We start from the raw sequence: 26,100 nt of genomic DNA, 5'->3' as shown, positions 1-26,100 counted from the left end.
AATGCACCACCATGTCCTTGTTACTGTCCGTATATGTAATGGTGTTATTGTAACTGTGGTGGTACACCGTCTTAGCGCAGGTTCCCTGAGTTTACCTTATGCAAAATACGTGCTGGGTAGACATTTTGGCTCCGGCCCGACCATGTGAACACAGCCCAAGCGCCGCATGCCCGGAGCCACAATGATGCCAGTTGCAGGAGGACGTCTCCGGCGTGCACTGCCGCTGTGAGCCCTTTACGTGCTCATGTCGGCGGAAGGCTTTCGAGCTGCAGCGCAGTGAGAGATGCGTTCCGGCAACAAGACTTCCGGCTTGGGCCGCTGGCCTTCAGAATAAAAGGGTGGTGTTTAATTTTCAAGTGCAGTAAAATCATTTTTAAAAATTTGATATGCAGTCATGGGAAAAAATATTAGACCACCCTTGTTTTCTTCGATTAATTGATGTACATACATTCTATTTTTGGCATTTATTATTAATATTTTTTTGTTTGTTTGTTTTCCTTAAATTACTTTGCATTTTACAGATATTGCACATTGGGGAAAATATATTTTAGCATGTTAAATAGGATAAGATATGACATTATTTATCCTGCAGTGGGGAAATTTAGTCATCACAGCAGCTTAAGGTACAGACACATCGATATAGAAGACAGAATAAAGAATATAAAAATTAGACATACATTCTATACACATTCTATACATACATTTCTGCTATTTGACATTTATTATTAGTATATATTTTTGTGTTTGTTTGTTTTCCTGATAATGATTTTGGTTATTATCAAGAAAACCATGGAAAATGTCTAGATATCAGCTCTAAAATTAAACTTAGCTATTTTTGTTGTTATCATTATATTTGTCCAAACAAATGTACCTTTAGTTGTGCCAAATCAATCAAATCAAATCAAAATTACTTTATTATTTATACCAGGCATTAGTATTTGAAGACAACAATGGTCTAATATTTTTTTTACATGACTGTACATATAAATATAGAGACTATACATTCTTCATTAGGTTCACTCACACATTCATTCAAAAAAAGGAATTTTACTATTTAGTTAATTGTGGATAATTATGTACCAGTGCTTCTTTTCATGTATGTATTTGTTTGCTATTATGATTCTTAACCTTTTTATTTGTTAACAAATTATGTCTTTCATTCAATGCTTATTTTATTTATTTGTTGTATTGACCTTCCTTGATTCAGTTTTTGAGTCTGAGGCTTACAAAATTCCTGGAAAAACATCTTTAACAATCTGATGTTTTTTAACATGATCTAACAAGCCTAGTATAAGCTCTCTGTATGGTTGACTCATTAACTGTTTGTAAACAGGCCGGTGCCACTGCAATTGCTACAAAGTGTCACTGCAACACTCCAAAAGCAATAACTACTGACACAACAACCAAGACTTTTTTACTAGTCTTACCCAGAGGGGCATAACATAAATTACCATGAACAAGTTTTTCTTAATTCGTGTTTGCTTTAACATGGAAAAGCATTGGTAAACCAACCATATCACAGTGGTTTTGGGAAAAGGGAAGAAAGAGGATTTATCTTTACGTTTGCCCTTGGAAAGAATTACATACACGCTTAAGAATAAACAAGAGGTGTTTCAAAGAGTATGGGGACGTTTTATACATATATTAAGAACAATAATACATATATATATATATATATATATATATATACATATATTTACAGTAATTTTAAGTGCATCGATATTTTTTGAAGGTTTCAGTTTAATTAGTAGTATGAGAACAAAGTACAGCCAATAGTATTATTTCAATTTGAACTATAATCTGTGAAGTTTTGTGTAAACTTGATGCTTTAGTCGGTTTGGGTGAATGTGGACGGGGCTTTTATTGTGAAGAGGTGTGTCGGAAGTGTAGTGGTTGTTGCTGGTGGCAGAGCCCAGGCCGCAGTGATTTGGTAGCCGCTGCAGTAGGAGGAAGGACCGCGGTTCTACCCTTCTATCTTTACGTTTCGCCTCGAAATTTCATCGGTGGTTCCCTTTGCTAACGATCAGTGAACTGAGTGTACAGTAACGGTGTTCTATGATAACCGAGTCGTAGTATTACCAACGGACAGTGATACCAATCGCCATTTTAATCGCACGTTTCCCCTGACAGAAGCGCTAGCACAACAATGGCTCTGAAGAGAATTCACAAGGTAAGGAAGTGGACGGCGAGGCCCGGTCCGCAGCTTCACTAGGGGTTTAATACCAAGGTTGTCCGTCTGATGCTCGTTTGTAGGGTTTAATAAACTGAGAATAATATAAAATACTGACCAAATAAGTCGGGCTGGGTTTGAACTGCCAGCTAACGGTCTGTGAATAGAGTGACGACAGGAGAGCAGCAACGCGCCGCCTGTCTGCTACCAGCGGGCCAACCGGACCGTTATACCGCTACTAGAGACCGTTATGAGCCTCTGATGGGCACCATCCATGTTTAATGCTGTCTGTAGCGGGATGGTCCAGCTAGCTGTGCCGGTTACTATGATATCAACGATGTGTTAGCTATTTGTGGCTACATTAGTGCCCCGGTGGTGAGCTAGCTGGATAAGCTAAGGCAGGGTGTCGAACTGATCCAGAAAGGGCCAAGAGGCTGCAGGCTTTCATCCCAACAAGCAGGAGCACACACACCTGACTCCACTCCTCTCATCACCTGGGCTGTCTTCACTCGGTTCATTAGTCTTATCAGGTGTGATCTTGCTAGGTTGGAACAAAAACCTACAGCCACTTGGCCCTTTCTGGATCAGTGTGACACCCTGAGCTAAGGGCTTCTTCTGTCCCAGCTAGCTCACTACAGCACCGCTACATCCTAACACTAAACCAGCGGCAGGTTTCTGTCCTCAGTGTTTTAAGGCATCACATATCTACCTGGTCATTCCCTTCTACCTTAGTGAAGGTAGCTAACATTATTGGTTACCTGCTTAACTCGCTCCTTGATTTGACAGATAAGTTATCCCGGCTAACGCTAACGCTATCTTAATTTAAAGACGACTCCGCGCTCATTTCATAAACACGTATATCATTTCTCTCTCTTATTTGGAGTTAACTTTAGCTATTTTCGATGATTTTATATCTGGATATGAGTAGAATTGCAACAGCCCAGAGACAACGGTGTACCACTACAGTTACAATAATACCATTACATATGTAGGGACAGTAACAAGGATATGGTGGCGCATTTTATTCCAATTCTTTGGTTATATTCATCGATATAATCCAGTTTTAGGAGGCAGTGTCATACAGATGGATGCAACCTATCGTTAAGATATCATGCATCTAATCCCTGTTTTTTCATTTACCTTATATTGTCTCCGCAATGCACAACCTGTAGGTATTTTACATAGCCATGCACAAATAACTGTGCTATTGCTTGTATTTGAGGTTGTGATGGCTTCTACTCGACACACTAACATGCTATAGGGGACGCTATGATAAGGTTAGCTGTGGTGAAACAGGCCCCACGCGTTGTTCGCCTCTGATGCCATGTTGCTGACAGCAGGTCCTTATTATAGCGTTTGTTTGATTGAGTTGGATGAATGTTGTGTTTTGTCTTGTCATTTCCTCCACTAACGTTAGCCCGTGTCATCATGTGGCTGACCTGCCGGCATAATGTTTCTCTCCCTTGACATGCTGTACTGTTTGCACCATAAGGTTACACTGACTGGGCTACACGCATCCAGCTCGGTTTACCAGAGTGTCTTGGTCGTAGTAAAACCTCTGTTGTCGTGACCTCACTTTGGCTGTCACATGTACTATCTGCTCTACCTGGAGAAATGCCATTATGTAATAGCGGTCACTCTATAATCAAAGCTCACAGTGCTACTATATTGTTGTTGTGTCAGTATTTTTTTTCCAACAATATATTTATTGAGTTTTGTTTTACAAAATTGATACATATGTCACAAGATAAATATAAAACAAGCAAACATATAAGAACATGGCTGCCAAAGGTAGTATAGTTTATGAACAAGAGTCCTTGAGGATCCGTTCAAAAAAGAGTACATGAGTATATATCAGGGATGGGCAACTTAAATGCATGAGGGGGACCACTATTTTTCATGGACACTACCACAGGGCCACATATAGGACCGTACACTTAACCAGATATGATGAAACTGCAATTTAAATTTTTTTAACAGGGCAGTAACTTAACATATTTCATGTTCAAATGCATGTAGAACAGTATAAATAGGAATACAAAAGGTTTGAAGCAAATAAAAAAATAACCACTTACTGTGATTTGTTTTTTTTATCAATGCAAGAACAGCAGACCAGCATTAATTGCAAGAAGTAATTTTGTGCATTTTACATGCTCAAATGCATGTAGTTGTACTGAAGGCCACTTCAAGTGAGGGTGCGGGCCGTATGCGGCCCCCGGGTCTCCAGTTGCCCATCCCTGGTATAGAGCAAATGAACATAAGTATAAATATGCAGAGGGTAAAATTATTCTGCTCCACGTTCGTTTGTTAAATGAGCTAGATTATTGTTCTTAATATAATGTATAAAACGTCCCCATACTCTTTGAAACACCTCTTGTTTATTCTTAAGCGTGTATGTAATTCTTTCCAAGGGCAAACGTAAAGATAAATCTTCTTTCTTCCCTTTTCCCAAAACCACTGTGATATGCTTGGTTTACCAATGCTTTTCCATGTTAAAGCAAACACGAATTAAGAAAAACTTGTTCATGGTAATTTATGTTATGCCCCTCTGGGTAAGACTAGTAAAAAAGTCTTGGTTGTTGTGTCAGTAGTTATTGCTTTTGGAGTGTTGCAGTGACACTTTGTAGCAATTGCAGTGGCACCAGCCTGTTTACAAACAGTTAATGAGTCAACCATACAGAGAGCTTATACTAGGCTTGTTAGATCATGTTAAAAAACATCAGATTGTTAAAGATGTTTTTCCAGGAATTTTGTTTTTGTGTTGCCATTCCCAGTTCTGATGTGTGGATTATTGTTTGTGGAGGTCTGAAACACTGCACCATGTAGGACCTGATTAACTGACTTTTCATTTGTTATTCTTAGGAGTTGAATGACTTGGCACGGGACCCCCCAGCCCAGTGTTCTGCAGGACCAGTAGGAGATGACAGTAAGTTCATCAACACCAACATTGTCCTGGCAGCTGTTGGTGACTGGGGCTCAAAATTGAGCAGTACTCAACAAATTCCTGGTTTACTGGCCCCTTTAATTTGTCCAGATTGCTTAATAAACAACTGATCCCACAGAAAAAAATATTTATTGGTCAGAATTCCCTCAAATGACACCAAAAGGAGTAATTTATATTCTAATTTAGATTAGATTGATCCTTTATTAATCCCACAGTGGAGTAATTCAACCTATGCAGGCTATGTAGATGAATCTGTCACTGGTCTCCACATCTGCTGTCTCAGGTTAACATTTATGATTAACATGTTTAGTTTGGATCTTTTACAAAAAAGGCTACAATTTTTCAATTACCACAGACTGCGACTCAAATACATAACATGTTTTCATGTCATGTTTAGTCTTGTGACTTGGAGAGGGAAATGCACGCATCAGTGGAGGTGCTGACTGTTTATGTGTGGATTTCAGTACATTTAACTAAATTAAGGAAGTACCTCTGTTTTTTAAGCAAACAGATCCAGGAAATACCTGACTGCCTCTTGTATAGATACTAGTTCATTATAATAGCACACCTCTGTTGTTACATTTGGTTACCGTTTCACTTTTGCTTTCAGGGCAAGTATGTCGTCTGGCTAGCATTCTTCGCTGTGGTTCATTCATGATCCACATCTCAATATATTTCCATCCCATAAAGATTCATTTTTTTTGTAAATTTCACTATGTAAGATTATTTTTATACACACTGTAGATATTAGGTCAGATATATATTACCTTTTTTTTTTGTTTTCAGAAAAAAACACGATAGAAAGCAAGTTTAACTCTGACTTGTGCCAAATGCCAGTATCAATAACTCATATTTAAATGAATTTACTTAAAAATAAATAAATACAGGAATAGATTTTTAAGTATCAGTATTAAGTGTTGCATCTTAACACCTTTTTCATACAGTTTTTACATGACAGGTTAGCGTTTAAATTTGTCATCTTCATTTTGATAGATATTTAAGTTTTATTAGTAAAAAAAAACAACATGAATGTTCAAATATAGAAAAACATTAACATTACTGCATATCTTTATTCTGAATGAGAATGGTTATGATGTTATGGATTTACAGTTGACTGTGTCTTATCCAGAACAAATAAATACCAGCTGGTTGTATGTAGTCTGTCTCATTCTGCCAGTAGTTCAAACCTCTAACATCAAGCCTTTAACATGCCAGCCACCTGTATCTCAGCCTTGTTGTTAATTCATCTCTCAGTAGCTTTTACACCTCAGTATCCATCTCTACAATGTTGAGTTTGGAGTGTGTCATGACAGACAGTAATTTCAGATGCTCAAAACTCTGATTTTTGTTGCAAGTCTGATTTTTAGAATACAGTTTGACCTTCAATAATAGACAGTTACGCTGTCTGTGTAATTGTTTCAAAATGATTTAATATAAAAATGTCATCTTTATTGAATAATTGAATCTAAAGCAAGTGTGATGCCCCATGATAATTACTATGTTTGAGAATGATCTGGTTTGGTTGGGACTCTGTCAGAGGGCTCTTGGTTCCAATATTTCTTTATGTGGTTAACTGTGTTACACAGAGAAGTGAATGTATATTTTAATACCACCCATTGTATATTTACTGTGTATGGGGAAGAGAAAATATGAGTGTTATGTGTATAGTGTCAATCTCTTGCTTGTACATGCCAGCACAATTATCTGTAGCAGCACTCGAGAAGGCTTTAGGCCAAATAATAAAAATGCTTTAAGTCTGGCCAGTATTTTACTAACAGGGTGCAATGAACAGACAAAGAGAGCTACCTTACACGTTTATATAATTTACATTTTTATTATTCAAGTAGATAGTTTTCAATTTATATTTGTGGATGGTTTTATGGCCGTGGTTCTGCCCTGGTAATCCACAACAAACAGCCATCAATGTTTATAGTGACACGTGCATTACTGTCCTCTGGTGTTTTTACCATTCAGCGTAACGTAAACACCAACCTTTGTATTGACTGTATTCACTGTCAGTAAAGAGATCCACATCTAACGCAACTGCTGCTGTTAACACAGTAGCAGCAAAGGTAACACTGATATGTTACCACTCGCATAATGTAGGCACAATGATTACATGTTGTCAGAATCAAAACTATGGCCTTCATCACCACGGTCTGATTCTGGTTAACATGGGCTCAATCTCATTTTTAGATACTTAAGAGTACATTTTTATCATCATCATAGAATGCAACTTTTATTTTGATGACGTCGAGGTCTTGCATTATGTAGATCAGGGATGGGCAACTTAAATGCTGGAGGGGGCCACAATTTTTCATGGACATACCACCACAGGGCCACATACAGGACCATGCACTTAACCAGATATGATGAAACCGCAACTTTAAATATGTTTACAGTGCAGTAACTTATTTTTTTTCAGTGCAAGAACAGCAGACCACCATTAATTGCAAGAAGTAATTTTGTGCATTTTTACACTGCACTTTTAAGATTTCATGCTCAAATGCATGTAGTTGTACTGAGGGCCACTTCAAGTCAGGGTGTAGGCCTTATGCGGCCCCCGGGCCTCCAGTTGCCCATCCCTGATGTAGATTATAATGTGATCCTTTTATCTTTGATGACACTGCTTGAAGTGACATTTTGAAAATTTAAAAGTATGTTTTCTACATGCAGAAATAGACATGTAAATTATACATCGTTTTTTAAAGCGGCAGCCGAGTTGAAGGCGTATTGCCATATTTTTCGTGATTAACTCCATTTTACCCCGTTTAAGGGTTCATTTTATGCTGTGTCAATAATAAAGTGAGAATGCCTTTATGGACTAGTGATTATATTGTGCCTATCTGTCAGCAGGTACACATATCATTAGAGATCATAACAGAAAATGTCTGTATTTGGTAATATGGAAATGTGTTTACACAACACTGGACTTTCTTACTTCAATGCAATAACTTGAAAATTAGCAACATTTGATACAACCGGGAGAAACTGACACCACTCTGAAGGCTTTAAATTTTAGACTTTTATTAAAAGATAAATATTACATGACAACAACTTGTCTTTCCTGGCTAGTAGCAGAGAACAGCAAAATGCCTGCGGCGGCGTGTGTCAGTCAAGAGAAAGCAAAGCTGGTATCAATATTGTGGAAAATAATTATTCAAAGCAGTTCAGATATTCATTATTGATAAATCAAAAACGTAGACCCCCCTTCATTGTTCAACCATATGAGTACTATCAGCATCCTTGCTTTCAATCAGTTAAGATAAAATTGGGCATGTGTATTTAAACAGCATTGTCTTTGTGTTATTAACATTTCCTCCATAAAAACAATCAACATGGTGAAGTGTGTCCTTGGATCAGATCACTCCACTATACAGACATTAATAAGGGGAGTTGGATCATTCTGTCAAAGCTGAAAAAGAATTAGAGAGAAATCACTTCTTTGTTGTCATGTTTACTCCTAATTATGTGTGATGTTTTAATGGTGTTACACTCAACATATTTTCCATCTTTAGCAGGTGTGTGGCACATTTCACGCTAAAAAAGCAGAACAGAACAGTCACTTGCTTCCTGTCATCCAACATCAAAGAAACCACTTAACTATGAACTACAAGACAGAAAGTGTTTCTCGTAACTTAATTTCAGTGGTTTTTACTTTCTCCTTTCAGTTTGACATTTGTCCTCAGACCTCAACAGGATGTTTGAATGAGACCGGTTTAGACACTGTCAGATTCTCATGCTCTGCTTTTTGTTGTCCAAGCTTTTAAAAATTGTACCTCATGTCAGAATGTCAGTTTACTCCTATAATTAGCACTCGCTGTACTATAATTCATATAGGGGCCTTTTCTGAATTTAAATGTGATTCTGCTGTTATTATATGATCCTTTTACTATTTAGAATTTTAAAAATACCCCTCCAGGAATATCTGTCCTGAGTTGCACTTTATGTAAGAGCCTGTTACTCAACTGTACAAATAAACACACACACTTCATGTGGCATTATTTATTCTAACACTTCTCAGCCATGCATTGTGTTCTTAGCGTTTCATAACCATTTTATCTTGTTTTTGTTGCAGTGTTTCACTGGCAAGCCACAATAATGGGACCTGTAAGTATTCCACTTCTTGTTTATTACTGTTATTAGTTTAATTCTAGCTGGGAATTAACAGAACAACAGGAATGTTCTTGTCATTTTTATTGCTCTCAAAACCTCGACCAATACAGCATCTGATGGCTCTGAGTAAACTGAATTTACTGCTTACTTAATGAATTTAGTCAGAGAAGGTCGACTTTTAGCCAGACAATGTTTTCTTGGTTGACAGCAGTGCGAGTATTTAATTTCTTTTATTCCCTTCATTTGTCATCGTTACTCTTCATTCACTAATGACATTAATGGGCTCCTCTCTCCCCGCATTAGAATGACAGTCCTTACCAGAGCGGGGTTTTCTTCTTGACCATACACTTCCCCACAGACTACCCCTTCAAACCGCCAAAGGTAAGCAGGACCAAGCAGCAGCAGCAGCAGCTTACATAAAGATAGTAACAGCGTGCCTCTTGCCTGCTAAAACATGCCACAGCTTTACATCATTCAGTTTCCTGTTGTTCCGTTCACCTACCCCTCTCTCTCACCCCTCCCCTCACATTTTTTTTTTCTCTCCGTCTGTTTTCAGGTTGCATTTACCACAAGAATCTACCACCCAAATATCAACAGCAACGGCAGCATTTGTCTTGACATTCTGCGATCACAGTGGTCTCCGGCTCTCACCATCTCCAAAGGTACATTTCCTCACCGGACTTCACACATTAAACTGCACATATGGCTCCGGATAAATGGCAGATGCTTCTGTTTTTATAAACAGAATGTTAAGAATGGAGGAACAGGGGTTGGTGTCCTTTTTAAATTAAAATGCTTCCCACTCCATTGTCACGCAGAGGTTTTTGTATTAAACTGGAGTAGTCTCTGTAAATGTCAGCTTCAGCCCTTTTCATTCATTGCTTATTACCGGACGTGCTTTAAATGGTGTCTCTCATGCAACAACAATTTCTCTTTTTAAATTGCAATTACACGTATTCTCAACAGTTTTCTAGTCGTAACAAATACCTTATTTGTGTCCAAGGGTAAATTGAAGGTAAATGGCTGTTTCTTTGTGTGAATACTGATTGGTACATAACTGGTCCTTTGCAGTCCTCCTGTCCATCTGCTCTCTGCTGTGTGACCCAAACCCGGATGACCCATTAGTACCCGAGATCGCCCGCATCTACAAGACGGACAGGGAAAAGTAAGTTAGCTTCACACCGATTTGTGCATTTGGAGGTATTTGGATTTGTTTCCATGTTACATGCCTTCTGTCAACACGGTGCTCTGACAAAATATCTTCTGTATGGGTGTGATTAAGCACATTTTTCACATGCTAAGACAAATTGCAGCCTTATTGCATGCAAAAAAGTAGCCAATAAAGTATGTTCTATCTAAACTAACCCAAACTAATAAACTTCAGTTGTGATCAAAGTCTGGATCACAAACTGGCTACTGAAGGAGCTTCTTCTGGCTACTGATTATTGATTTTTCCAAAGCAAGAAATGTAGAAGGAAATCTTGTATTAAAGGTTTGAAAATTGATTTGTTTTTTTATTTAGGTGCTTGAAATTGATATGCCGTTACTTTCATAATAATAACAAAGTCGCTATCTGACTGTCTTTTATTTTTGTCTTTTTATTTTTTGTCTTTTTCCTTTCACACAAAATGATGACGATGGCGCTTGAGCCTCTCTTGCCACTCTGTAAATGTGTGATCTGTCAGTCCTATTTTGATGTGACAAATAATGGTTGAAATGAGGACAAAATCCCTGAGCAAAATCCTTCTGTAAGTCCTAAAAAAGGACTTGCAGCTTTTCACCGATGGAGAGATAGTGAGGGTAGCTAATGTTAAAGTAAAGTTTGCTCTAAGTGTCATTAGCTAGTGATTTTGCAGGCTAATAAAGGTTAGTTGATTTTCCAGGGATCAAGGTTGAAACAATATGGTAGTCCTATTATTGCATGTCAATACAGCATGTTTATTTATGCAGTGTACCATATCACATTACCTTTAAATTAAATAGCTAAAAATGTTAACAGCAACATTTGGTTCCTTCAAGTGAAAAAGCAGCAAACATTAGGCTAATTGATAGCTAGGCAGCTAGCAGCTAACTGAGGTGGCTACGCTTTATAGATAGTTTGGAAACCTCCCTCCATTCCATCATTTCACTCTAGATATGGACTGTCAATCACTTAATGGGCTGTATGGCTATTGGCTTTATCTGTGCAAAAATCACAGGCGGCAACATCTATAACATTTTTAGGTGAAAGCTTCTCATTTATTTGTTTTCATTCTCATTTCTCATTTCTTCTCATTTATTTACTCTTCTTTTTGTCCTCCCTATATGCATGAGGGGGGTCAGATAATAATAATTGTTGTCATTATTATAATTATTATTATATTAGAAACACCTCAATATTTTGCAGTTCAGTGCAACACTGGCAATAACAGATTTAAGAAAAAGTGCAACTTTAATTGCAATAGTCACAGAAAATTTGCATCAATTTCTGTGTTGTCTACATTATTTTAAAGCCAACATAAACAAGGATAGCGGCTTTAAAGCATGTGTTATCACAGATTAAATGATAAGAACTGGCTTTAAAAAATATAGAGACTGCTTATTGTTCAAAAGTAATAAGCAGTGTGTCTGATTAATGGCCTGAATGATCTATCTACGATCTGGCTCTCAGACACTCTGGTGGATTTTCTGGCAAGTCAGAAATTTGGGTCAGCCGCCTTGCAGTTTGAACAGGACCACAGACCAATTTCCCACATGGCTAATGTCAAAAGATCTGTCATAAGCCATGTTAAGCTTGTTTTAATATTACTGGAGTAATATTTTACATATGCTGCTGTGTTTTGAGATGCTGAGCAGTCAGATAAAGTTTTAGCATCTTGGGGCAACTGCCACTATTTCTGGATAATAAATTAAAAGCTTAATTGTCATCAGATGGTGGCTGTTGGAATCCTAGACTGCATTTCGGCCAACACGTTTCGCCTCTTTTGCTCCATATGTGGACGGATTACCTGCATGCAACCAAAGCATGCGCCAACATGATTGGTCAATACAACTAAAATCAAATGCAGATATGGTTTATAGTGATTAGTTATGCTATGAAGCTGAACTTCCCTGCAGATCAGATTGATCACATTGTCCACATCTCCCACCCATCTGTGGCTCCATATTTTTCTGCTTTTTTTTGCACAGAGTAGTCAACATTTTTCTCTTATTGAGGATTCAGGATGCGGCTGTCTTGTACAAATAAACATTATAGGAGATGTCAGTGGACAAAACCCACTGGGAGTTCTGTGTTCACCCACATCAAGGCCTGTTAGTTGGTGTGTACAATGTGGGCATAAAACAGGTTCTGGCCATTCATAAAGGGCACAAGATTTACACTTTCATTTGGCTCCATTAATCCATCTGGCTTCATGACAGTAATGCAACTGCACAGTTGCCGCAGCTTGATTTGCATTTAGTCTATTGTTTTTGGAGCTGAAATACTTTATAGCAAGATGTGGCTGCTTAGAATGGGATTAATGTGTTTCCTTAAAATGGGAATTTAAAAAAATGTGATGCATGGATAAAATAATCCTCTAAAAAGTCCATTAATTTGTTAGGCGTCTGTGATTGATGCATTTTTCTATAGATCAATTTTTTAATTTTTATAGGGGGAAAAAACGAATTAACAGCCTGGGTGTAGTGCTGGTCTGTTTCCAGCACAATTAGGTAATTTTAGGCCATGACTCGGTTTGTGTCCTCCACTTTATTCTAATAGTGTTTATCAATCAGTATATTTCTGTATGATTTTCTGCCGTGGGATGTGTATGCCTCATGATAAACAACAATGAGAGAAGGTCCAACTCAATTAGCTCTTTTGCCTCTTTATCCAATGTGGTATCCCCTGGTACCAAGTATAACACACCAGCAAGCTTAATAATCAGTCCAGTGGTTGTGCCATATCTGGGCCTAAACTGTTCTTCCAGTTACTAATTGGCCGGCAGCATCGACTGCTGGCAGTTTGCGGCAGTGAGAAGAGGAAATTAAAAACAAACTGGCTTAAGAAATCAGTGCAAGATGGCAGAACTGTATGTGCCCTTGTAGATGCCAGCCAGCTGGCATCTCACCATGCTGCTGCCGCAAGAATAGCAGCAAAACTTATGATGTACACCTGGGGATTAATGGAGGTCACAGTGTCACAACTTTGCTACAGATTCTTTGTAAAAGATGTAACAAAATCCCAACATGTCGGGCTTTATAAGGCCAAATAACTAACCGCTTCCTTTTGTCTTTCTCTCTCTGCTTGTTCACAGGTACAACAAAATAGCTCGGGAATGGACACAAAAGTATGCAATGTAGTGTTGGGATAGAATCATGGCCAACCACCTCTACGACATAAGGTTAGGGGAGCTTCAGACGTAAAGAGAAAACAAACAAAAAACCATTCAAACAAATGAAAAGTTTAAAACAAGATCTTGTTGGTTTCCATTGGAGTGCTTTCTTTGAGCCACGCCTCCCCTTCACCAGAGTACCTGTAAAACTCCCTCTGCCCCTCCTCCTCTCTCTCTCTCCTTCTCTTTCTCTCTCTCCTCCCCTCTTGCCTCTCAGCTCACCTGCCCACCCTCCAGTGTACATATTGTCAACTTGCAATGGTTAACATCCATCTCTCCCTACTCCTTTTTCACCTCCTCCCTCCTTTGTGACCTCTGACCCCATCTCCTGACTTCCGTTACATTTTGTCACCATGCAGGTTGGGCTGCCCCCCCCCTCTTTCCTACACACACCTGCATCCTCACCCTCCTTCCCCAGATGTTAATCACTAAATGCATTCCTTTGAGCATCTGTAAAACTTTGAGGGGACCTTTTTTTTTCTTTATTTCCCTTATTTTTTAGGGGAGTGGGGGACAATAAGATGGAGGGATTTTTACACTCTGCACCCTTTCTTGTTTTGTTGTCCTTATAATTTCCATCTGTAGAGGTGACAATTCAAGAAAGCAGTTTGTTTTTGCACGCGAGTCGAAGGGCACTCTGTATTTTATACAATGAATACTTAAAAGAAATCAGCGCAGGCTATGTAAAATGGAAAAAAAAATGCACATGGCCTATTTTGGTCTTCTGTTGGATTCTATGAAAGGACTTGAATTTATCCCCACACCTGCTCCGAACCCCCCCAACCCCCCTCCCACCCAAGTTGACCCCTTTGTACACACACATAGACACACATGCACGCACAAATGTAACTCCCATGTCACCCCTACCACTACCACCAACTTTTCTTTATTCACAAAGTGGAGGTTCTGGACCAGGTATTTAAGCAATTTATTTTTCTTAGTTTAACCTGTGTTTTTTTTTTTTATCCCCACCCCCACCCCACCCCATAACTCTTTAGGTTGCATTTTTCCCCCTTTCCTTTTCTTTTTTGTTTTCTTTTTGTTTTCTTTTTTTTTGCTATTGTTAAATTAGAGGCTAACATCTTAAATGGCTATGGGACTGGCTTGGGCTCTGGGTGCGAGGAGAACCCACTCTTCTTGCACAAAACCTCTGTATATTGAATTACCTGAGAGGCTCGTTGAGCTTTGTGTGTTGATTAAACTGTGTAATAAAAACCCATGATTCCTGTGTTGACTCATTCTCAGGCCCCTTTTGAAGGACATTCACAGGTAGGAAAGGCACATGTGAAGCCAGGTCACATTATACATGACCCAGTTTATCACACGCTATCACTGTTGGTTAAATTCCACTTCTGAAAAGTTGGAGAAAACCCCTCAAAGCTAAAGAGTTGTTAAATTGTTGATTATTAGAAGTGTGTGAGAGATGTCCACAATTTGTCTGCTGCTTGTGCTCGCACTTAAGTGTGAAGCTAACATTTGAATATATATGAATATATATGGGTAAAAGAATGGATTTACAGAACTATAAAATATATAACATGCAGTACCTATATACATTGCACTCAAAATCACAGTATTTTATTCATTTCATTTTTTCAAAATGGTTTAAATGCTAATATTGGTAAAGGACGTTTTGGTGCCCCCTGGTGGTTCTTTCATGCAGGTGAAATAAGAGCGCAGCTTTACATTTCAATATATGGCGGATCTTTTCATATATCAATAAATTGCTAAAGATGGAAATAGACTTTTCTCTCAAGAGGTTCTTGAAATTAATTCAGAGAAGACTTGGAAGAAGAATTGGACCCACCAGATTGTTTTATATATTCCAAATATATTATTGGATTATTAGTTTTGATGTTTTTATGTAAGCAGTGTTTACTTTTCTCAAGGTAGGGCTCATTAACTACTTCATTTGCAGTTATGATGTTTTTTGGGGGTTTTTTTTAAATGCCCGATCACTTTGAATTAGTTTTTTTTTTTTTTTTCTTCATGTTAAATCTGACCTGAAAAGTAACTACAGCTGGCAGATAAATGTAGTGGATTTAAAAAACAAATAATATTTGGCTCAACATGTAGAGCAGAAGTATAAAGTTACATGAAATATAAGATAAGATATTCCTTTATTTATCCCCATGGGGGAAATTCAGGTGTTCCAGCAAGTACAGAGTGAAAATACAATAATATAAATGAAATAGAATAAAGGTTAAAAAAAAAAGTAAAATAAAATTCCAAACAAACAAGACCAAACTAAAAAACTAACAACTAAATTACTAACAAAAAACTAACAGTGCAAACATGTACTTAAGTAAAGTACAATTACCTCAAAATTATACTTAAGTCCAGTACTTGAGTAAATGTAATTTTATTTATGTAGCACCTTTTTAAAAACAGCAGTTTACAAAGTGCTTCAACAGAGAGCAGTTAATCTCTAAGAGAATGATGCCATAAGGCTTTATTGTTAAATTAAAAGAAAAACAATAAGAGACAGAGGAGGAACAATCACAAGACATTCTCTGATACACAGAAAATAAAAGGTAAAAGGAGTTTAAAAAATATATATATACTTGGATACATTCCACCACTGATCGACAGTGGCACACAGACGGACGTTTTTTGTAATTTTATTTTTTAACTTGCAGGTTAGCTATCAAGCACGAATTAACTTTCTATTTCTCTTTACATGCCCAGTATTAATAACATACTGGGAAGGAGTTAAGGAAATCCTAAAGTATATTTTTGAGTTTAAAGAGCCTTTGCAGGTACAACATTGGTTGGGTATTTATTTAAAAGGAAAGATAAGAGCAAAGGACATTTATTTTTTTAATATACTGAGAGTAACCGCCATGAAGCAGGTGACTAAAGCATGGAAACAATCAAATACACCAAAATTAAGAGCATGGGTATTAACAGCAGAACAAAGTTCAGAGATGGAAAGACTAACTTTTAGAAATGGGGAACAAATACATATTTGGAATAAGTTATACTGTAAAGAAAGGCTGATAAAAACAGTGGAAATATTTAATCAAATTAAGGAGATGAACTAAATGGTCCCCACCCCAACAGGAACACTCACATGCATACACACACACAGATACATGAACACGCATACATGCACCATCCCTTATTTTCCCATTAGTTTATTCTATTATTTTATTATTTATTCATTTTTGTATTTTTTTGTTTATTTGTTTATTTCTTTTCTTTGAGATCCTCATCTGGGAAATACCGGTTTGCCTTGTATATATGTCTATTTACCTTACCTTTGGTATTTACTTTGTGAATATATACCAGGAAAAAAGGGGAAAAATGCTAGGTACAATATTGCAAAGAAAACGAAATGACTGATTATGTTCGTGAAGGTGAGAAGCCTTGCAATAAAGTATTTAAAAAATTCTCAATATAAGGGGATAGATTATGCGTTCACACAAGATACTGTTTAAGGTTAAAGTGGTCCCATTGCATCTTAAATACCTAAACACTTTAAAAAAATGATCAAATGTGAGATTATTGATGCAGTTAAGCCAGCCTAACAGCAATGAAGCGTAGCCGGAAGTCCGCTGGAGGCTCAGAATGTGGCCTCTTGTTCTGTGAACAGGTCCCGCCCCCTGCTCGTCGCTGATTGGCTGCTGCCCAGTGACGTAGCGCCTTGGCTGTGAGGAGTTGACTAGAGTTCAGATAGACTCCTCGGTTGACCTTGCTGCTGCTGAGCGCTAAACACAAACAACACACCGTCCAGGGAAAACATGACCACTCCGAGTTTATCAGCCTTGCCTGCATTACCCAAGCCGGGACTCGCGTTAACAAAAGGTAAAGTATTAAAGCTAAACACGAGCTAAGAGCTAGCTAGCATTAGCGAGTGTTTTCGTAAACTGTGTGTGACCTGACATTACCCATGCTAACGTTACAGTCCACATGTTTACAGCCTACGGTGCTGTTTATGGAGAATCCTAGTAGATGTATGCATATGTAAATAGTTGACTAATTTTGAGAGTTAGTTATTTTTCCTCTGCAATGTTAACAACTGTTTCTTAGCTAGCTAACAGGCGTTTAGCTAGCTAACTGCAGCCAGACACATGTTGACATGTTTCCAACTTCAGACAGTCACTCAGATAGTTTGTCCTGTCAGCTCAGGTCACACTTGGAGGCGATCCCAGTATCTACAGTGGGAGTATCTTATTGTATTATGTACTCACTACTAAAGCAGCTAATCGGTGAAGTTGCTGATCCAGACTGACAGCAGGGCCCCTGTTCCTCCTGTCTTACGACTCTACATCATGTGATGCTCAGGGGGCTTGGATATAATCCTCCTTGCCTTGAAGAAACGCTCAAAATGAATAAGCCAATGCACACACCTTAAGTTTTCTCTGTTTCTAATAGACAGGCACTTTTTGTCCTTCCTCTGATGATGCAACATGGCTGGAGGAAGAGAGATTTATTTGCAAGGGTGGAGAGAATAGTCAACAGACTGAAAAAGCACAGCAAATACTGAAAATATGAGCTTTGCAGAGGCTTAACCATCAGAAAAACACAGAAAACAATTGTTTAACATAGGATTAGTGACTCTGGCTTTACATAAATGTGCAGTTGGATAACACAAACATGCACGTCACGCAGGTTTATTATTTACACCTGGAATGCAGGCCAGCAAAACAGGAATCATGACTTTCTGTACCCTATAATCTTCACTTGTTATTGGCTCTGTGTCATAGAGATGTCGAGTCATGTCTGGTCTTTATGGAGGGTGTCGTTCTTGGTTACATTTGTTTCTAATACTTTGTAGCACACAATGATCTCCTGACTTTAATCTGCAATATAGAGACGGGTGTATTTTGGCAGTCAAATCACCTTTCTGTGTCTGTATGCACACACATTGTGACCGTCTCTCTCTTTCCAGAGCATTTTGTGGTTGCGGTGCCAGTTGCAGTGGTTGCAGCTGTCGGAGGTTTCCTGGTGAGCCATTACCTGAGTGGGAGAAGCTGTAAAAAGGGTCTGGTGAACACATCCATCAGCAAAGATAGCCCCAAAGTGGTCCACAGCTTTGACATGGAGGATATCGGCACCAAGGCTGTTTACTGCCGCTGCTGGAAGTCAAAGAAGGTCAGCAGCTACTTCAGACACATTCATGATTGCACTTTGGTTTGATGATTGAGTAAAGCAGTTGAGCAAATCTACAGTTAACTGTCTTACTGTTTGTGGGGCTTTCACACATGTTGCATGTTGCACTTCTAATTGTAATAAATTATTCAGTTTTAACAACCATTCAAACCCGTAAACTCTGCTAATCTTATCATAAATACGAGGCTGTCATTAGTGGCTCAGGCACCATGTAGGAGTAAATGCAGCACTTGGTGAAGCTGATTTCCAACTTTTGACAACAGCTGAGTTTAACTAAGCAAGAAGCAATCATTTTGAGTGGAGGGTACATTAAAAAAAATAACTGCAACATACTGAAATGAACCCCAGTGACACGGTGTTCTCTAGATGGAGAGAAGCTATTTACTGAAACAAGATCTACAATTTGCCTAAGGCCATAGAATAAAGAACTAGTGAAATCAACATGTTCTTTAACTTGTTGCTCAAGTCTGCAACGTTGAATATTGTGATTACTTTTAACAATGGAAAATTTGGGAGACTTGAGTAGAGCTGTTTCATTGTATCATGATCATAAAGATAACATGGTCTTCAGTCACCTTGAGGCTGCAGGTAGAGCTTACATATCTACTCTAAAAGATGATCAATCTACCCGCAGTAGACGGGGCAGCAGCAAAATGTTTTAAATGTTTTTTTTAAATATTTTGCCACTTTACCTTGCTCTCATGAAGCCACCAGAATCCTTTCACAAAACAGCAATTTTACCTCACAATTCACAAGAGTTGTGAGTATCCTGTTACATTGGTCGGTTAGTTTGTTTGTGTTATTGTATGACATTAGTGAAATCGGACGACCTTTTAAAAAGTCGCACTATAACAGAATAACTGGTCAAGGCACAAGTAGACCAGCAACTTCCATGTTCTGCAAATTAAAATGATTGTCAATGGAGTCTAAAGTTTCCCCCTGTAGACTCAAATGGGGTTGTCCAACAGCAAGGTAAAGCCGTGAAAACATCCTAACTATAACATACACTTTAACTGGTTTCTTTAGGTGGTTAAAATACATTTTTCTGCTGCCTCTGTCCACAGCAGTACATTAGCTTAGCTTCTGTGTCCTGCCTGCTTCTCCAAACTGTGGGTGTGCCGACCGCCATCTACTGTAGCTGATACACTGACTGTGGATTAGTACCTGATACAACCACACCTTAAAAAATCCAAACTAGTCCTTTAGATCAGTATTGACTCACTGTGTTCACTTGTATGATAAAGAACAATGGTCTTAAACTTGGTAAGAGTAGGGCTGGGCGATATGGACCAAAAGTCATATCCCGAGAATGTCGATATATGATACATATCCCAATATTCTTATTGCAGTGAGAGCAAATGATCAGTCAAAGTTAAAGCCAAATATGACATGTCACATGTAGTTTTATTGAATCCGTTTAAGTTAACATAAATACTTTTTTTTGTTTTTAATCAAAGCTCGATAAAGTGCACATTTAAACAAAAAATATCTTCAATAAAAATAGCCTATGAAATAAAATAGGCCAATCTTTTTCTGAAATAAATATATTTATATGAGAAAAAAATAAAGAACATTACAAAAGAACTAAATATGACAAACCTTAGTAAGGGCAGCATTTATATATAAAAGAAAAAAACTTTGAACTATATCGATATATGCAATATGGTCTAATTGAATGTCACATTTAAAAATGTATCAATATATATTTTTTTATTTCGGTATATTGCCCAGCCCTAGATAAGAGCAACTTTTGTTTTCCTCTTACATGGTGCATTTTTCTTTTTTTTAGTTCCCTTACTGTGATGGAGCCCACGCCAAACACAACGACGAGACCGGAGACAACGTGGGACCGCTCATCATCATGAAGAAGAAGGAGGCTTAAACCGCCCAATCAGGGAAACCTCGCCCTCCCTTGACTTCTAATGCACCCGGCCCCAGTTTGTCCAATCATTTATAGTCATCATTGCAGTGTTACACTCATGGTTACAGTATGACACTGTTGCAGTTAAATCAAACAGCGGATAATCTTCATAGCCCAGAACATAAACTCAGAAATACTGACAATGTTGTGAATTCTGATTCCATACTTGCTACACGGTTTCTACTACGACTGACTTTGTAATCAAAGGTCATTTGAGGATAGATAAGGAAGGGACTTTGACAATCAGCACAGTCAGACAGGGAGGTACGGCTGTGCAGTGGCATTCTGACCTGCTTAATGTGAAGTTTAGTTAAGATTCTCACTGGACCTGAAATACTTCGCCATGCAGGGCTTGTACCTCCTTGTCTGCTGTCACCTGTGTCCCCTTCCTTCTCCACTCCTCTGAGTGGAGCAGGTGGTTGTAACATAATGAACTGGCAGCTCTTTGCCTCAGTCAGCCCAGTATTACATATGAATCCATCAAAGGCCTTATATTCACATCTCCAGCCCATGACCCAAAGTCTGAAGGCACACAACCCATATGAATGTTACATGTTGTGATTTTTTGCACTAAGAGCTGCTTCGTCAGAGGACAAACAAGTTTGGTTTGATTATTTAATGAACTCTCCAATCTTAACGTGTTGAAACACTATCTGCTGTTTGTAACCATTTACTGTCTGCTTTCTGAAGGAACTTGTAATTACTCTGTAAAGGATATATTTTGCTTTTTCATTAGATTTATTTTCTACTGGCTGCGGTGTGTCTGACTTGATTCATTGTTCTGTACATTGTGAATAAAACTCATTGACTGATCTGATGTGCAGGCTTCACATATTTATCTGGTTTTTTTTCAGAGGCTTTTTCTTACTGTGGGGGCCCCGGGGCCAAACTCAACATTTGTTTGTTTTTTACCCACAGGATCAAATGCACTTCACCGAACAACTTCACCTCTGTTAGCAGCCAGGCAGGGCAGTGTGTTTATGGATTAACAGTGGACAGGGATAATGAGTAAACAGCCCTGTGTGGTAGCTGCAGTGGGACCAGTGTGTGTGTGTGTGTGTGTGTGTGTGTGTGTGTGTGAGGCCTTGGCTGGAGGTGAGGGGGCCGCCTGTGCTGCAGTGTCCACCAGCACTAGTGGCCATTTTAAGATGTGGCAGTATTTGCGGTGACCACTAGAAGACGCTGTGTTTACACGGATAGTCCAGGCCAGACAGTGTACGCGAGTACGGTGGGCCCCTGCTCCCATAGTGACACGCACACGCACGCACACACACAGACAGACACATGCACGAGGTATCTGGCTGCGTGCCAGATGCAACGGAGGGCTCTCACAAGAGGTGGAGTGGACTCCATCCCCGGTGAGGAGTCACCTTTAGCAGACAGCTCACAGGGACTACATGGATCTGCTGCATGGAGCCGCTTTATGCTGAGTAGGCTCACACTTTGACTGCTAATTAGCGACAGTGTTGGTGAAAATATTTTTTATTCTTTAATTATATGTCCAGTTATAATTTTTTTTGTCGTTTTAACCATATGCGACTTCATAAGGTCGACCCTATGTAACACTGAAGCTATTGTTTTAATTTAGCAGTGATGACGTATTAATAACAGTATACCTGTAATGTAAAGGTATATGACAGGAATATGTTTCTTGTAATCCCTTTTCGTCTGACTTTAGGATTTTAATGTTCCTTAATTGTCAATAAAGACAAAAAAACTTTACGAAAATTACCAAAAAATTATTATTAATAATAATAATAATAATAATAATAAAGGTATATGACACAGACTTCCGGTTTGGATAATTAGGACTATGGGGGAAATATTTTTATGTTTTTGTTATCTTTTATGTTTTTTTATGCTTTTATTTTTGCGTTTATGTCCCTGGTACATTTTTTAGATGTACTGTTAAAATAGCAAGTAATGTGATCTCCAATATCAACTCACCAAGCGGCTGCAGATACAAATGAGGCTTTTACAACATGTGACACATTTGCATACTGCTGATAAAAGTGTGCTGTTCTAGATCAACTGAAAAGATAAAGCCAATATTCACATCTCACTTTTAATGCAGTTCCATTCTGAGCATACATCACCAATTAGCTACTTACTAAAGCTTTTGCACGTGTCTTTTAATTAAGTTAATTTTAAATTACACATTATAATTTTAAATCTTCTACTCTACCCAGTCTAGAGGCATTGTTTTCAGCACATAGCCAAAGTTTACAGAACAGGATTAATGAATGAATTGAGGTTATTGACAAAAGGCCATAACGACAAATTATTAAGATGCAGCCTAATATGTACAGCAGTGTTAGACTCATGTAATGGCCATGTCCTTATTACGTCCTTATTAAATATCACATAGCAATATATTTATATCAAAGTATTTTATATAGACTATATAAACTATATTTAGTGTTGGTTATATGCAGGGCATCCCTTATATTAATGATGAAATAAGGATAATATGTGTTGATGGTAGTAACGCCCATTGACACGCTGCTGGCTGTATTGGGTAGTGTGGCCGTACATATTAATGCTGCTCTTATTTGTTATCTTATAGTCTAGTGTTGCTAGTGACAGCTGTCCGTGGATGTGGAAGTGTTCCTGTGGATATGATGGGGTCGCTCTGACCACGGTCTCGGCTGCAGAGTCCACTTCGCATTTTGAGCGACGCCCCCAAATTCCGTGCAGAGTGTTTGCAGACCCTCCGGGACGGAGAGGTGGAGGAGGAATCGGCAGCTCCGCCGTCCATATACACTACAATCACCACGCCATTAGTTCATGACTTCATCATATGTTTGACAGGAGAGTTTGGACCCCATTTAGAAGGTAAGAAGAGACGTTTTACCTACACTTCCTGTTGATTTTCGCTGTTTTGGTTTTGTCGCCTTTTCCTGCGCGCAGCGCCGTGTCGCAGCGACCACTCGGACTGTGGTCAGCTCGTCGTGGCGTCGGTCGAGCACCGTCTTCTTAGGTAACCTTAATTACGGTGAAATTATCGATCGGGTTTCCCTATCGACCCGTAAAAAGCTTTACAGTGTGCTCCTGTAACGACATATATGTCCCGTGTTTAATCACAGGAGTAGATTTTCTACAAATGTGGACATGGAATATAGCCTGGTCTTTTTTTATCCACAGCAACCGCATCGTTGCGCACCTCGCTCCTCGTCGTCGATACCAGACAAAAGACAGCCTGTTTTTTTACGGTCCTCTATTTAGTCTTTCTCTGTAGAGCTTAAGCTTTGGCTGGCACACATAACAGCAGTCGTCAAAATGTATTTGAAAAGCGCGCTCCACATTTGACCTGCGCATATGCGCATATCTTTGCATATTGTTGTCGCTCTGTTATTGATTGCATTGATATACCGTGAAATTCTTAAAGGGATACTGCCTCCTGTATGCGGAAATCATGGGCAAGCCATACACTGTCTGTTACATGGCTCTGTTCATCTCTATTCAAGCTGTTTTTTTCTAAATCTACATACATATATGTTATTTTTCTCTTAAAACACAGATTCTTTACACTCTGGTTCTCTGACAGTGTTAGTGGCTCGGGCTGAGAAATATCTTCCAGTCTCATCTCCTCTGTTTACTCTCTTTCTGTATTCGTCTCTCCAACATTTCTATTCTTAACCTTCCTCTCTTCATCCCCCATTCATTTCTAGCTCTCCAGGACTCTGAGGCTGCTGCAGAGAATGGGAATAGGGACACAGGCCAAGGCTTGCCATTTTGGCTGAAGTAACAGCAGGACGGTTGTCAACCCCGCATCGGCTTCAATCCCCTTCTCCCTCACCTATCCTCCCACACACACACACACACACACACACACACACTCACAGAAGGACAGACACCCCCACACACAGCCACTGCTATGTCCACTGCCGTAGACATCGCTGGCCCTTCCTCCCCTGATCAGGCCCACAGCAGCGCTAAAATCCCCAATGAGCCTCTGAGACCCAGCCTTAAGCGCTCCAACCACCCCTACAGCCTCTCCCATTACATCTCCACCCCTTCCCCGGCCGTGGACGTCAAAAGCCTGATCCAGCCCTCCCCAGCCCAGCAGCGAGCCGCCCAACCTGCGCACAGTAAGCCCCGCCGGGCGCCCTCCTGGCCTGACATGTGGGAGTCGCCCAGCGGGCTCCACCTGGCCCACGCCGCAGAGCTGCTGATGCGCGCCGGGCTGCTGGCTCTGACCCCTGCCACCACAGAGCAGGCCGGCTTGGGTGCGCAGAGCAGCCAGCCGGCTAAAAGGGAGGCTGCAGAGGCAAAGGGGGACGGGGAGGGAGGCGGATCCGGCCCTGAGGAGGAGGAAGAGGACTCCTCTGGATGTGGCACTGACTTCCAGCCCTTCCTGGGGGCCTGGTTCCCCTTCAGCCCTGCTCTGTTCCCCCTGGCAGGCTTCCAGATGGGAGGAGGCCACTGGAGGAGCGCGGCCATGGGAGCTGAGGGCATCGAGGGGCTGGTGGCAGAGGGCTACTCTCCTGGCTCTCTGGGCGGGAGCAGCGGAGGGAGAAGGAAGAGGAAGAGGTGCGGGGAGTGCGTACCTTGTCGGCGTCAGACAAATTGCGAACAGTGCAGCAGCTGCCGCAATCGCAAGAGAGGACACCAGATCTGTAAATACAGGAAGTGTGAGGAGCTGAAGAGGAAGCCAGGGGGTCCTGGGTTTGAGAGCAGAGTGTCTGGGTTTGATCTTAGGGGCTCCGACTTTACTTTGGGTCTGGCACAGGAGAGAAGCAACGGCGCCTTGGATGGATAGTAATGTATGTGGTGACAGCATTTGTCAGAGGATCCCAGTTGGATGATTGTTGAGGAGCTGCAGTTGATAAAAACACACAGGACTCCATGTTAACATACTCGGACTGTGATTCAAAGATCTTGTGTTTAATGAGGAGCTGCAGCTCTGTTTCAGAATGTCCACACTCGTTCCCATCCTTTCTTTTGACAATCAGTGAATTGGAGAGGAGAGAAAGAAGGATACCAATGTGTGTCAATATTTAGATGACGACAAAAATGCTGTAAATAGACTGTAAATATCTGGAAAACATTATGTCTTTTTTTACATCCCTTTCCAGTTTGGATGTATTGTGTTTCAAGATAAAAAAAAAAGGAGCCAAATGTTTTGTTTCTAATGGGGAGTTTTGTTTTTGTTGTTCTGACGTCACTGCATCAGTAAGAAATGAATGAGTTCAGCCTAGGCTAAATTATTTCATGTGCAACTTGTACTGTATAGCTCTGTTTGCCCTTTTGAAATAAAAGAAATTGGCCATGTGCACTTGTCTGCAGGCTGGGTTTATACTATGTCTGTGTGTGTTCATATTTAATTGGGTGTATGTGTTTCAGGTTGTACACGCACACGTGTGTCAGTGTGTGTGTGTGAGGTTGTATGGATTATGAGTCACCTAATGGTGTGGCTGAGAGCCTTATCACAACCCCACAGACACACACACACAAACACACCTACACGCTGCCTTGGCAA

General features: G+C 39.6%; 3 protein-coding genes across 4 annotated transcripts; all 3 read left to right on the top strand.

The window, feature by feature from the left end:
* Window positions 1-1,904: 1,904 nt before the first annotated feature.
* On the top strand, window positions 1,905-14,810 carry ube2d2 (ubiquitin-conjugating enzyme E2D 2 (UBC4/5 homolog, yeast)). The gene is made up of 7 exons (XM_059345620.1): window positions 1,905-2,170; window positions 5,033-5,096; window positions 9,193-9,224; window positions 9,534-9,611; window positions 9,787-9,892; window positions 10,302-10,395; window positions 13,505-14,810. The coding sequence occupies exons 1-7, from the start codon at window positions 2,147-2,149 to the stop codon at window positions 13,548-13,550; spliced, it is 444 nt and encodes a 147-aa protein (XP_059201603.1). The 5' UTR covers window positions 1,905-2,146; the 3' UTR covers window positions 13,551-14,810.
* Window positions 14,811-17,226: 2,416 nt separating this feature from the next.
* On the top strand, window positions 17,227-21,435 carry zgc:110843 (uncharacterized protein LOC541492 homolog). Its single transcript, XM_059345621.1, has 3 exons — window positions 17,227-17,389; window positions 18,477-18,679; window positions 20,487-21,435. Exons 1-3 carry the CDS (start codon window positions 17,326-17,328, stop codon window positions 20,577-20,579), a joined length of 360 nt encoding a protein of 119 aa, XP_059201604.1. The 5' UTR covers window positions 17,227-17,325; the 3' UTR covers window positions 20,580-21,435.
* A 494-nt stretch (window positions 21,436-21,929) lies between these two features.
* Window positions 21,930-25,894, top strand: cxxc5b (CXXC finger protein 5b). Of its 2 annotated transcripts, XM_059346248.1 has the most exons (3): window positions 21,930-22,087; window positions 23,185-23,453; window positions 24,290-25,894. In XM_059346248.1, exon 3 carries the CDS (start codon window positions 24,496-24,498, stop codon window positions 25,378-25,380), a length of 885 nt encoding a protein of 294 aa, XP_059202231.1. In that variant the 5' UTR covers window positions 21,930-22,087; window positions 23,185-23,453; window positions 24,290-24,495; the 3' UTR covers window positions 25,381-25,894. The 2 variants fall into 2 exon arrangements, with proteins under 2 accessions (XP_059202231.1, XP_059202232.1); XM_059346249.1 differs by lacking the exon at window positions 21,930-22,087 and having other exon boundaries at window positions 23,168-23,453.
* Window positions 25,895-26,100: the final 206 nt, after the last annotated feature.

This window comes from Centropristis striata, chromosome 12 (genome assembly GCF_030273125.1).
Source record: "Centropristis striata isolate RG_2023a ecotype Rhode Island chromosome 12, C.striata_1.0, whole genome shotgun sequence".
NCBI classification, from domain to species: domain Eukaryota; kingdom Metazoa; phylum Chordata; class Actinopteri; order Perciformes; family Serranidae; genus Centropristis; species Centropristis striata.
The sequence above is the reverse complement of the archived record's forward strand: the minus strand, read 5'-3'. Positions and strand labels throughout refer to the sequence as shown.

Bases quoted from the DNA above. Each gene is read 5' to 3' on its own strand.
- cxxc5b (XM_059346248.1), top strand. From the start codon at position 24,496: ATGTCCACTGCCGTAGACATCGCTGGCCCTTCCTCCCCTGATCAGGCC.
- ube2d2 (XM_059345620.1), top strand. From the start codon at position 2,147: ATGGCTCTGAAGAGAATTCACAAG. The intron at 9,225-9,533 runs GTAAGTATTCCA...TCCCCGCATTAG, and splicing joins AAGCCACAATAATGGGACCT to AATGACAGTCCTTACCAGAG. The intron at 9,612-9,786 runs GTAAGCAGGACC...GTCTGTTTTCAG, and splicing joins ACCCCTTCAAACCGCCAAAG to GTTGCATTTACCACAAGAAT.
- zgc:110843 (XM_059345621.1), top strand. From the start codon at position 17,326: ATGACCACTCCGAGTTTATCAGCCTTGCCTGCATTACCCAAGCCGGGA. The intron at 17,390-18,476 runs GTAAAGTATTAA...CTCTCTTTCCAG, and splicing joins GGGACTCGCGTTAACAAAAG to AGCATTTTGTGGTTGCGGTG. The intron at 18,680-20,486 runs GTCAGCAGCTAC...TCTTTTTTTTAG, and splicing joins GCTGCTGGAAGTCAAAGAAG to TTCCCTTACTGTGATGGAGC.